The sequence below is a fragment of the Phalacrocorax carbo genome, chromosome 1 (genome assembly GCF_963921805.1).
Source record: "Phalacrocorax carbo chromosome 1, bPhaCar2.1, whole genome shotgun sequence".
Lineage (NCBI taxonomy): Eukaryota > Metazoa > Chordata > Aves > Suliformes > Phalacrocoracidae > Phalacrocorax > Phalacrocorax carbo.
In genome coordinates, this window is record NC_087513.1 from 192,126,383 (window position 1) to 192,139,407 (window position 13,025).

The 13,025-nt window shown below is 35.9% G+C and overlaps 1 protein-coding gene across 7 annotated transcripts in view; it reads right to left on the minus strand.

The window, feature by feature from the left end:
- Positions 1 to 13,025, minus strand: part of NBEA (neurobeachin) — a 505,018-nt gene that overhangs the window by 402,798 nt on the left and 89,195 nt on the right. For all 7 annotated transcript variants that reach the window (XM_064441021.1, XM_064441019.1, XM_064441015.1 and 4 more), the window contains exons 3-5: positions 8,359 to 8,459; positions 8,010 to 8,105; positions 4,094 to 4,215 (exon numbers count right to left, since the gene is read on the minus strand). In XM_064441021.1, the coding sequence (XP_064297091.1) occupies positions 4,094 to 4,215; positions 8,010 to 8,105; positions 8,359 to 8,459 (319 nt within the window). The remainder of the gene's footprint in view (positions 1 to 4,093; positions 4,216 to 8,009; positions 8,106 to 8,358; positions 8,460 to 13,025) is intronic.

Genomic DNA, 13,025 nt, shown 5'->3' on the forward strand with positions numbered 1-13,025 from the left:
AATAACCTTAATGACAAACTAATGCAGAATGACACAAGAGGACTAAAAGCATTGTTGCCAGTGGTGTGAGTCCAGCTGGAGGGTAGTTACTATTGGAGTACCCCAGGGGTCAATACTGGGTCCAATCTTGTTCAGCTTCTTCATTAATAACCTGAATTGTGAGCCAGAGTGCACTTTCAGGAAGCTTACATATGATACAAAATTGGAAGGAGTGGCTGATACACCAGAGAAGTGTGAAGTCATTCAGAGGGATCATAGCAGGTTGGAGAAACAGGCCAACAAGAATCTCATGAAGATCAAAGGGAAGTGCAAAGTCCTATCGCTGAGGAGGAACTGCCCCAAGCAGCAGCAGTATATGCTGGGTACTGACCAGCTGGAAATCGGCTTTGCAGAAAGGGGCCTGGTGGTCTGGGTGGACAGTAAGTTGACCATGAGCCAGTAATGTGCCCTAGTGGCAAAGGCAGCCACTGGTATCTTGGACTCCATTAGAAAAAAGCATTGCCAGCAGGTTGAGAGGTGATCCTTCCCCTGTCCTCAACACTGCAGAGAGCATATCTGGAGTACTGTGTCCAGTTCTGGGCTGCACAGTACAAGAAAGGCCTGGACGTACCAGACAGAGTCCAGCAAAGGACTGAATGATCAAAGCCTCTGACACATAAGAAGAGGCTGAGATATGGGACTGTTTAGCCTGGAGAAGAAAAGGCATGTATAAATACCTGATGGGTGGAGAGTAAAGATGGAGCCAGACTTCTCAGTGATATCCACTGAAAGGACATGATGCAATGGACACAAACTGAAGCTGATAAAATTTTTCATTGTGAGGATGGTCAAAGAATGGTACAGGTTTCCTGGTGAGGCTGTGATGTCTCTGTGAAGGTACTAAAAAACCTGACTGGAGAAGGTCCTGAGGAACCCGTTGTAGTTGACATCACTTTCAGCACCTCTGCTTCAAATCAGAGTCCTCTTTGAAGTTGTGCATGCTACTAAGTTAGTGCTTTTAAAATAAAGATTGTTTAAAAGACAGGTGACTTAAGAAGAAACTATGAAGAATGAGTTGACTTATACGAAATATCTTTCATCTAGTTAAACAGAAAAAATCCTACATGCCCAAAAAGGAACACTGAAAGAAAATATATCTTTGCTTTGGTATCTTCGCCTTGGTGGTGGTTGTGTGTGACTCAACCATTCACGTGGCAAAATCTAAAATCTGTGTAAAGAAGTTTAGATGGATGATTTAGTTTGAATATTTTTCCTGTTTTTAATTATTAATTATGGCTTGTTTTAAGCCACTATATAAAAATGACAAGTATTTGCATTGTTCCTAACCTCCTTCTGAGGTTGTTATATTCAGTTTCTCTTATGTATATTACATGCACATTACATTTACACAGACTCAACTTTGGCATTTGCTTTCTGTAAGACTGACTTCTTTCTGTGGCTCATATGAAGCACTTGCAAAGTTCTACCTTGTTAGTCACAGAAGTTTTATTTTCCACTCTTGATAAATACTCTCCTTTTACATATATTCCATTACAAGAGGTAACGTAAGAAAGTGAGACACTGAACTATAATTAAAGATTTTTGCATGCAAGTCTGTGTGTGTGTGAAAGAACGAGTCATTCATTCAGCACGGATATGCCCAAAGATTACTTGAAGAGTCTGTGCATGCAGCAAAATACCTATGCTTGCTAGAGAGGTTATCCTTTATGCACTACAATAAAAGAGTTGAAACTCCATATGTTTTGGGGCTATACTTTCTCACCAGGTTTCCAAGCTGCAACAACAAAATATAGAAGACATTATTTTGGTATGTTCTGGGTTATGAAAACAGAAAAAACATGAAAACAAAGAAAAGCACACATCAACCACGGGGAAACATAAACTCATTAAAAAAAAATGTTTTCTTACTCTGCTAGACTCTTTATCCTAATCAAATAAACAGATATTGTATTAAGTTACTTACTATAGGTAAATAATATTGTTGGTGGACATTTTGTAAGCAAACATCGAAACATTACAGTTGTAGCTAATAAGCGTGTTAATTAAAAAGTATTCTTTAGAGTATAATGTTAAGGAGAGGCCTAGAATTCTTTTGAAGGAAGAAGTTCAGGTTTCTTTGATAACTCAAAGTGCAGGTCTGTGGGGTTTATTCACAGACACATTCAAAAACAAACACTCTGGTCAAGAAAAAATTAATTTATTAAAGACAGATGTCTGAGTATCATGGCAGTTATTCTAAGCTATACAACTTTGTAGCAAAGTGAATACAGGCTAAAGAAAAGGTCTAAATCAATATATTTTAAAATGGAAACAGAAGTAATTTCATTCCAACAGAGACAAAAATGAACTATCCATAAATATTCGGGAAAGCTTAACACACGGGGGATTTAAAACTATTTCAGTGCAAAAAATACGTTAAGAAGCATGTTAAAAACCCTTAGAATTCAGTAAGAATTGTAATCACATCATAATAAATATCAGAACTACACCACGCAAAAATATGTATAAAAAATAAATAACCACACATCTGAAGTTATTCTAACTTAATGTCATTGCTGCTTCTGCATGATATTGGAATAAGAAAGAATCATATTCATCACACAGGCTCAAGGTCTTTCTACACTACTAAGCATAAGAAAAGCAGCATACATGATGGGCTGTGCAACTTTGGAATATGTTTTTCCTGTTCTGAGACAGTAACGAATTCTCAAATCAATACACCACCTAAAGATGACAATTCTGAAACGTAAATTCTGGCTCAGAAACAGATGACCATGTTAAATTCCTGTATGCGTGTTCCATCCTATAATTGCATTTGTTATTGTCCTTGACAGACTGAAAAAAAAAAACCAGATCATACTAATAAACACAGCTATAGCCAACAGCTTGGAAAAAATCTCCACGGTAAAATAACTATAGCACTTCGCAGAAAATGGACACATGGAAAAGCATTAACCCAGATGGTAATTTAGAGAAAATGTATTAATATTTTTTTTGAGAATAAACTTAAATTATTTTTAATCAGAAATTTGTTCTATAAAAAATATGGATTATTTTGGCCTTCCAAGTAAGATTTCAATGTATTGATAGTACAAGTACCTTCCTGAGACCACACCCACTGGTCTTCTCAGCTAACTAACCGAAAGCTTCTGCTCCTTAGACTACCTGAAATGACTACAAAGTGAGAAATGCTACTTCTGGTTACTTCCCTCCTTGTGCTATTCCCATTTTCCTGAGCAGATAAAACTTGATAGATCTTGTTTATGTCCAACCCTCATCTGTCTGCACAGCTGATATACAGTCTTTAAGAATATGAGAAAAGGTAAGTGTACTAAATAGCAAATGCTTAAAGAATGAAGAAGTGCTGAAGAAAATACCAGCATGCTCTGACACAATAGAAGGTTCCCTATTTTCCTCATTCCTTTTGCTCTTCAGATAAGACAACCATACTTGAGCAGATGTATCATTAATTTCTAAAGTGAAAAATTTTTTCAATGATTGACCAACACAATAAACATTTTTACTATTATAGCATAATTCCTAAAATATCAGAGGACTTTATTAAGAATATAACTATTATTTCTATTTTTATCACAACAGCAAATCTAAGTAAACTAAAATTGTCTCTCTTGCAATTAGTGTGTTATGAAATATAGCTTCCATTTTTGGGAACAGGTGGTCAGTGAGCCATTTCTATTTTCACAGATCTACTTTCTATTACACCTAGTTAATGTGCAGTGTGCTATGAGTATAACAGATTTGCTTTTTAGTACTGACATCAGCTGAGAATCTTAAACATCAAACAGAAAATATGACAACATTCTCAATTTACAGCTCTAAGAAATCATATATTTTAAAATTCCTGAGGAAACCACCACAGTAGAGTTTATGGTTTATCTACAAGGCGCATGTCTTGCTTTCATGGATTTATAAATTGCAAAGCAGAAAGGACAAATGACTTTTTAAGAGTGTGTATACAGTAAGCAGCCATTTTTTGGGAAAAAAACATGTCAGAAACTAAAAACAATGAGAAAGATTAACTGTTATTAGGAAGCCAAAACAAACCATAGGTGCAGAGTTATAAGTTACTTACCAATAGAGATAGGGTTTATCCTTATCTACATTGATATTGTTTAGCGGATCCATACGAAACCAGGTGTTAAGAGTAAACCCATTTTGATAAGGCCACTTAGCAATAGGAGGCAATGCAATTGCCTGGAGGGGGTGGGGGGAGGGGGGGAAGTAAGAAGAAGGAAACAGAAAGTCAAAAAATGAATTTTTTCAGAAGTATTGTTGAAGGTAATGCCTTTCTAAAATCCTGTACTCTAGATCTGCAGGTCTGTTTAACTTCCAGATATTAAAGAAGAATATTTAAAAGCCCCTTTCAAATAGTATTTTTGAATAAATTAATCAGTTTTCAATCTATTTTAAAATACTTCAATTTTTAACTACATAAATTCTACCAATACATGACATGAAATTAAATTTGTGAATGGGCAATATTAAGAGAAAACAATTAAAAATTACTTCTGCAGAAATTAAAATATAAATTCAGCTTTCAGTAAGTATTCATCTCATCAATAGACTTAAACATTAAGATCAAATTAATCTCAGCAGATAGTACAACAGAGATTCACTATTAAAACTACAGTATAAAAAAGGTTGTTCTCTGAGATTTAAGAGCACTACCAGTTTTTTTCCTATGAACACTTAGTAAGGTAAGAGAATTAAAATTTTACCCCCATTCTCAGCTAAATACATTTATAGTAAGGCATGGCACAGGAAGAAATTCGATTATTTAATATTTTACTTTTATGGGCTGATTGATGAAAAGGTTTCACAGAACTCTCTATCCCTGGGCAATGCCCTGAATACCTGATCTAACTTAGAAGTTAGGCACTCTTTAGGAAGAAAATCAGACAAGATGAACTTCAGAGGTCACTTAAAAAGTAAGTGTTTTTCATGATACCACTAAAAGACTAAACATTTTTCCCCTCAGTATGAGAACTATACACAAAATGAAGTAATTAACAAAATTTGAGAAATTAGATGTTCATAACGACTTAGAGATTACCGTAGTAGGTACTTATTACAATAAATTATTTCTCCCTCCATCACACAAAATATAGAATATTTTACCCAAAAGTAGTTAAGAAATAATAGCCTTTAATACTACTTCTTGAAACAATTTGTGTATTGATGCAAAGCAGAAAAAAATAATTTTAGAAATAACAACAGCATGTTATTTCTAAAGGTATTTAATATTTTTCACTTTCAGTAGGATAATTTAATCTCTTACCACACTTTAAAATAAAAGACTAGTTAATCAATCCTTGTTCTGGTGGTATTGTGTTCTTATCAAAGGTATCAGTGATAGTGACTGAGCACTGGCACACGTTGCCCAGAGAGGCTGTGAAGTCTCTCTCTACCCTTGGAGATGCCCAGAAGCTATCTGGACACAGTCCTGGGCAGCCTGCTCTAGATGGCCCTGCTTCAGCATAGGGGGGTTGGCCGAGCTGACCTCCAGAGGCCCCTCCCAGCCTCAACCTTTCTGTGACTCTGTGTGATACTTATGAGTCCCAGTTGGAAATACTTTTTCAGGAGTGCTCAAATCTTGTACTGTCAAAATTCATACAGAAGACTACAAAGAATTGTAGCAAACTCATTTATTGCTTAAAATTAGAACAGCCATGAGTCTTTTGGCAATAGAGTCATAATAACCACACTAAGATTCTATGGCACTTTAGTCAAGTACATTAAAAAATGGTACAGAGTGGGACTGAATTTTCATTATTTTACATGCAAGGCAACTGATAAAAGAGGAGAGAAATAGGGTATTAAGAATGTCAGAGAACTCACAGTAAATTTTATAATAGATATAGCAATGTGCTCAAATTATGCTAGTACTTGACTAGGCAACAGAAATAACACCAATTCTACTACTATCCTGGTACCGACTGCTCAGTTCAAAACATTTCACGGAACTCCTTTGGGACACCACTCCTGCCTCCTGAGAGGGAGTTCCCTGCCTGAAACAGGAAAATTGCTGCTTGATGAGAAACAGGAACAACACCTGGGAATAGTACCACCATCACAAGGTGTCTTCCTAATGGAGTGGCTGAAGTGCTACTTATAGACTGGCATAGAGGTAATGCAGTACTGGGAAGACCCCTTCAGTTGGGACAGTGAAGCAGATCTCGCCAGCAGATCAGCACACTGTTTCAGCAGACTCTTGGCTCTTTCGTACTACCACTGAAGTCTTGGTTATACAAGGAGCACGCACCCAACTTTAAAAAGGGCCAATCAAATATTTATCATGCCAGGTAAACATTATGCTGTTTCTCTGTCTGATGCCATCACTCTGCATCACACCTGAAAACCTGAACTCAGTGCTAGTAAACTAGGTCCTATCCAATCTCTTTCCTCTAATGAAGTGCTTTGTTGTTTGGGTCATTTCATAAGTTATTGCCCTTGGTCCACTTCAGAGGATGAATCCTCTCCAGAACTTCATAGTGTAATCCAACATGCACTACCCAAGAAATGTAAAACTGAAAATAATATTTCTTGATATACAGGTGCAGAGTCAATGATGAGTGGTATGTGAAACAAGATCCTAACCAAGAAAACAGAAATGCCTGTCGTGCATTTCAATCAAGAAACTTTATGTCCCTGTAAAGCTGTCAGTACTGAGAACTTAATTTTAAATATGGTTTCCAATAATTGATGCATCTCTTTGGACAGGGAGGAATATTAGAAATTCTTCCCCTGCAAAACTTTTTTTTGAAGCTCTAATACAAAATTAAATTTAAGAGAGACTTTTCATCAGGGTTTGCCTCTGAAGCCCAGAAATATCAAAGCAGTATGTGTCATTGTAGACATTCATATTCTGCAACAGCTGTCTTGCTGCTGCATGAACATTTAGGAGAGGTTAACTGTGGTTTTAATTTAGCAGTAGCAAATGAAACCCTCTCTTTCAAAACTCAGTAATTAATTCCTACACAATCTGCCCCATGCATTTTGCTGACACATCTGTTTGTGCAGCTGAATATCAAACAAGATCAGGGAAGAGATCTAGCCAAAAATAACCCAGGTGAAAACCAATTATTTTCAGCCAGTTTATTTCCCTGGTGTTATCTACCACACCAACATATGTATTCACAAAGAAGAGGAGGTGGTGGTTTATGCTTGAAGAAAACTATCGGCACTACTGAGAAAATATAGGTAGAGGAGCCAAAGACAAGCTCCTACCACCCTTCCTGCACTGGTACGAAAAGACAGGGATCCCAGGATTATTCCCCATTAAAAGATTCCAAGTTCTACCATGACCATATACTATTCCATACCGGAATGGAACTGAACTTCAAATCTGGATTTCTCATTTTTAAGCATTTGACTTACTGCCGTAATAATCATATTTTTAAACCTGTATACAATGTTTGAATATTTTTGTAGGTTTTTCTGAACGTACATGAAGTGAATGGAAGAGAGAATATTCATTTGAGGTTTAGAAAGGAAATATAATTTCATTGTTTTAAGTTATCTCAAAAAGTAAAGCCAAAAGAACACTGCATTTAAATCCCTGTCTTGAGGGAAACAGCTGAGTTCTGACAAAAAGAAAAAGATATAATAAAATTTGTGACTAAGCTGTCGCAGTAAACTGTGATGACACACACAAGCTCATCCCTATATTTTCCTCCAGCCTCTGCTTCATATAATACCAATTACATCTTTCAAATAAAATTTTACTGTTCTTTGGATTTTTCAGTTTTCACTGTTATGATCATTTCCCCAGACAAAAAATTTGCTATTTGACATTCCATACTCACAAGTGCAACTTCTCAACCCTACAACTACCCTACAAACCTATGGAAGGCAAGGTCTGTGCTACTCAAGCACGTACTTCCCTTCTCATTTCCTTTTCAAGAATTTCCAAAAACAAGTGAAAGGAAATGCAAATTAGGAGCAATTTATTTGTTCCTCAAGTTGTAGTATTTTGGTTGAAAACTTACTGCAGCACTACAGCCTGGGAAGTTGAAAAAGGTATCAGGCCCATGTCTCTGTGGCATCTGATTAAGGACTGATAACAGCTTAACCGCATGTCTTGGCTGTGAAAACAAGAAAATTGCACAGAAGTCAATATAACCATTTTTGTACTCTCTAGGCTACAACGGAAACTGGACGGTTTTCAAACAACACAGCAAATTAACTCTAAAGTAGTTAGCAAAAATGCTCCATAAACATATGTTCAATCAACAAGAAAAAAAAAATAATTCAAGTTTATATGTCCCAGGAGACAATTTATGTTAACTTCAGGCTCTAATGGAATGACACTTAATGCTTTATCTGATCACAGCTTACCCAGATTCCATTTTCGCCTCGAAGCATGCTGAACAAAAGCTTCAACTCTTTGACAGTGATGCTGTAGCTGGCAAGAACCCCCAACATATCAACTAGGAGATCTTCAAAGGAAAATAAAGTTATTCTGAACTCTGAATTTCATTGTTTTGACAAAAAAGCTGCAAAAGTTAATACCTTTAAAAGCAAGTGTATTCACAAATTCTAAAAATCAAACTTAGTTGCCTTAAATATTTTACAAAGGATTTAATATTCTCATTGTTTTAGTCATTTTAGAAATAAATTTACATACGCAGTTTTAGATTTTGCATCACACTGAACAAAGTATCTATTAGAGTTATGAAGAATTAATTATTCCCATTTCACAACATTCAGCATACATTATGAACTTGGTTGCTCCTTTCTGTTACATACTTTTGGGAGAAGGGTTTCCGTCATTTCTCTGAAGTTAGCATTTTTCAAAAATTTCTGACTTAAGATGCTTGACATTCTTTAACTTAAGTACAGCATGTTATACTGAGAGTTCGTATGGTTCCCACAGCTTTACTACATTGATAATGCTTCTATTTTTTACCAGAATGAAAGGCTGGGGGGTGGGGTGGGACACCCACAAGCAAAAAAACCCACAAAAACCCTAAAAAAATCATAGTGAGAAAACAATAAAAGTTGACAATATAAAAAAGATATCAAAATTACTAATGAATTGATGTAATACAGCTTTCATTAAAATATCTCAAAACCCATAAACTTTTAAAGTGATAACATTACATAGCCTGCCTTTCAGAGAATATCAGGTTTAAAATTACTGCTAATGCTTGGATCTTTATTTTAAAACACAGAATTTCATTTTCAGAGTTTGTTAGCTTGTGGGATACTAGACCTCGCCTGATACTCCACACTTTCTTCTAGAATAAAACGCATTGCTAAGAATTACTACTTCCTCTAGCAAGAGGAAAAATAATTTGCTTATCTTCACAGATGTGGCATAAGAAATTTAATTCAGAGATCAAGCAGTGAAGTACTGCGTTTCCAAAACAAAAAAAACTATGATGCAATAGAATCGGCATTAACAAACTTTTTCAGTCTGCTCAACGATCAGAAATTTCCCCCCATAAAACCTGCAGAAGACATGAATAAACTTGTATCTTATTTGCAGGACTACATGTTCTTGTTCATTAGTGAAAGGATGACTCTTACAGGCGCTGACAAAGAGTAGTCTTAAAAAGCATCCGTCCTTTTCAAGGACATCTCATGTTGATATTTTGTTTTAAAACAAATTTTCTCTCTGCAAATCCCTACGTATGTGTGAGTAAAACTATCAATATCTATTTAGCTTGTTCCACTATGAAATGAACCTCTGGTCCTCAGTAAGCAAAAGGCACGTGTGAAGGCTGAAATATCATTTAATTTACAGGAGACATAGTAAGGTGTTCAATGGGTGAAACTGCATGTCAGGAAAGGCAATAGAAAAACAACTTGCAGACATTTTCACCATAAGATCTGAATACATTCCTAATATTCACGTATAGACTTTTTTTCCCCTGTCTTTAAAGGAAGAGTTTATTTAATCTTCCCTTTAAAATTAGCACCACACTATATTAGTGAGAGAATTTCTTAAGGGAAAGCAAAATTAAGCTAAGAAAACTAAACCCCCTTGTCTTTCACGATGGGGAATTCTATGACTCAGCTCCTCCTCTAGTACCTACAAGCATCTGCCCCCTTCACTCCGGCCTACAGGCTCCGGCCTACAATGTGAAGCTGGCGGTGATTGCACATATTGCACGTGATCAGAAACTGAGAACAGTAACACACTGAAAACTCGGAATGGCAAGTCAGCACAAGTGAACACTAATCTCTGGCTAAGATTTTCCCAATTTTTATTTTGTAGTCTTAGCTTGCTTTTTAGATTAAGCTACTTCAAATTTTGCTTCCTTTAGAGAGAAACAGCGTTGTGTAGAAGCAAGGTTATTTGGTGAAAATCAGAACATCATTTTAAAAAATCTTCTAATATAGATGAATGACAAAAGGGTAAATTAATACAGTTAAACACACAGATTATTGGCAGGTTTTTAAAATTACTGAACATGTGCTGCTCTGTTTCATTGTTACAGCCTGTACTACATTATGGCACAGAAAATTTCTTATTTCACCTGAAGATGTTTTGAACCCACAGGCATTAGAAATACATATTTATAAATAATGAAAAAAACGTTGATGGAGAGAAATAAATGTAAGCTCCCTAACAACATAACTCTGGGTAAAACAAAGACCTGAAAGATTAAAGCCCAGTAGGTAACAAGTAAAGATAAAGCAAAGAACTTCTCTGGAAGTCAAAGCACTTGAAAATATTGCTGTCAACACCTCTAAAGGTTTATTTCTTGTTTCAATATAACAAGACTTAAAAAGAACTGTGCTCTATGACATAATTTTATTCATACTTATTAGAAATCTCATATGAAAGAGTCAGTCCACATCTGGTTTATAATTCCTAATAATCTACTCATCTCTAAGTGGACAAAGGTCACAAAACATACTACAATTGGATTTTTTTAATGTTTACTTCATTTTTTTTATATTAAATAAGATCACATATATAACTGCTATCTATGATCTCGTTTCAGAAACAAAATTGTGTAAAATAATATTAAGTCCGGAAGGAGAAAACAGGCACCGTTTCTAACATTGAATGCATTTCTAAAATGCAACAGATTTGATTTCTATTAATGGCACCTTCTGACTACTTTCATACTAAGCAATTTATATACGATATATAAATTAACCTGAAACCATGAAGGAATGCTTAATTCAGTCATTTAGTATGAAAATACAGTGGTAAGATCCTGCCTGTCTTTCAGGTAACAATATGCATATATCAAATGGAATGGTATGGCATTAACTTTAGAAGACATATTAAACAACATTGAAAATGCAACTTCCAGAAAACTAACCTCATGCCTCCTTAATCTTTTAATAACAGACAGCCGTGGAATTGTGAATTTTAACTCTGTTGGTGAGGTAAATGAATTTCTACAGGTTGATAATAGAAAATGTGACAATTTTGCAGTTTTGCTTATGCAACCAGTTGAAAGAGAAATGTTTGTTAACAGCCCATTAATGACAGAACAGTCAAAACCTAACATTTTTGCTTAAAGACTGGGAACTGAAACAGTGCTTAAGAATTCAGTTCCAGCAATTTTAGACCAATTACCTGCAGCATCACAACAGAACTGTGGGAAATAAAACGGGGCTCAAGGGAGGCATTAACTCTGTACAAGTTCAGGCTACTTTCTCATCCACCATTCAGACTTCTCTGAAGGTATCACAGACATGCTATCTCAAAGAGTCTCTCAGAGCAGATGATCTGCTTCACTACTCATCACCTGGAAATAGAGAACTGTATGAAGTGAATCCCTTAAGGAAGATCCTGTGCAGCTGTTTAAAAAAAAAAAGTGCCAATTGCCTACGCAAAATATTTTAGTAGTCTTTTCCCCGTAACCATTGATGAAATGGCTGACCATCCCCTATCTTAGTATAACAGGTTATCACAGTAAAAAGATGACTTCTGACAGGTGATGCTTCTGGAAAGCAAATTGGCAATGATCCCATTTGGATTGCAGTTGAGACTTTCAAGGTGATTAAGCTTTTATTCTTGACCACAGAATCTGCAAAACGTCAGGAAGTGAGATATTTAAAGTGCTAAGCCTCATTAATCTGACAAACTTTGTCTAAACAGACAAGTTCTTCTTACTGCAAAAGATTGGGTACATGTTTATTTGCTGTTGTCTAACTTTCATAAAACCAGAGAAGAGTGGCTTCAGACTTAGACTGGTCCTGAAAGTGTGCTGTCAAAAGATAAAGCAGAGATTATGCCTGTCTTGTCTATTTAAACCTTATCTAGGGATAATCACAGCATTTCAAAGGAACAAGTGAGATGACCTAAAAACAAACAACTCCCCCCCCCAAAAAAAATAAAAGCCAGAAAACCTATACCCTTCACAGATGATGAAAGTCAGCTGCAGAACATTGGGCTGACACAGTACTAGCAGCTATTTTGGGGAGAAAGCGGTACTAACTTCCTAGCAGCAAGCACTAACACAGCTCTTATTCAAAGCATCCTCCCTGAGTGTTAAAAATAATTTTGCCACAAAATTTTTTACTTTATTCTCTGGGTTTTGAAAGTTCATGGAAATATTTGGAGCAAAGCGGTTCTGCAATCATCTGGAGTCAATTATGACCTCAGCATCTGCATAGCAGATCAGGGAACACAGACTGCATTAGTTGTCACTGATTTTGTCATCAAGTGCCTACCATTGGACTAGTTACTACATGACTAGTTATTACTTCTGACTTATTACCAACATTGTTGCCATTTATAAAAGGAGGGTGAGGTGCCTGCAGAAATCAAGAGATAAAAGCAAAATGATGAATTTGGCTACTTCCATGTCTGTGTCAGGAAAATTCTCAAAAAGACCAAGTATTCTCATCTATTTGCATTTCTCAGAAAAAGACCCTACAAAGTGGGATTCTGTTATATCCCTGCTTATGATATACAGAAGACTATTCAGATAATATGACACACATCATAGAGCTAAAATGCCACCAGACCTCCAATTTTCAGTTTTGATTTTAAATATGTGCTCTCTTCATCCATGTAAGTATATGGAAGAGCA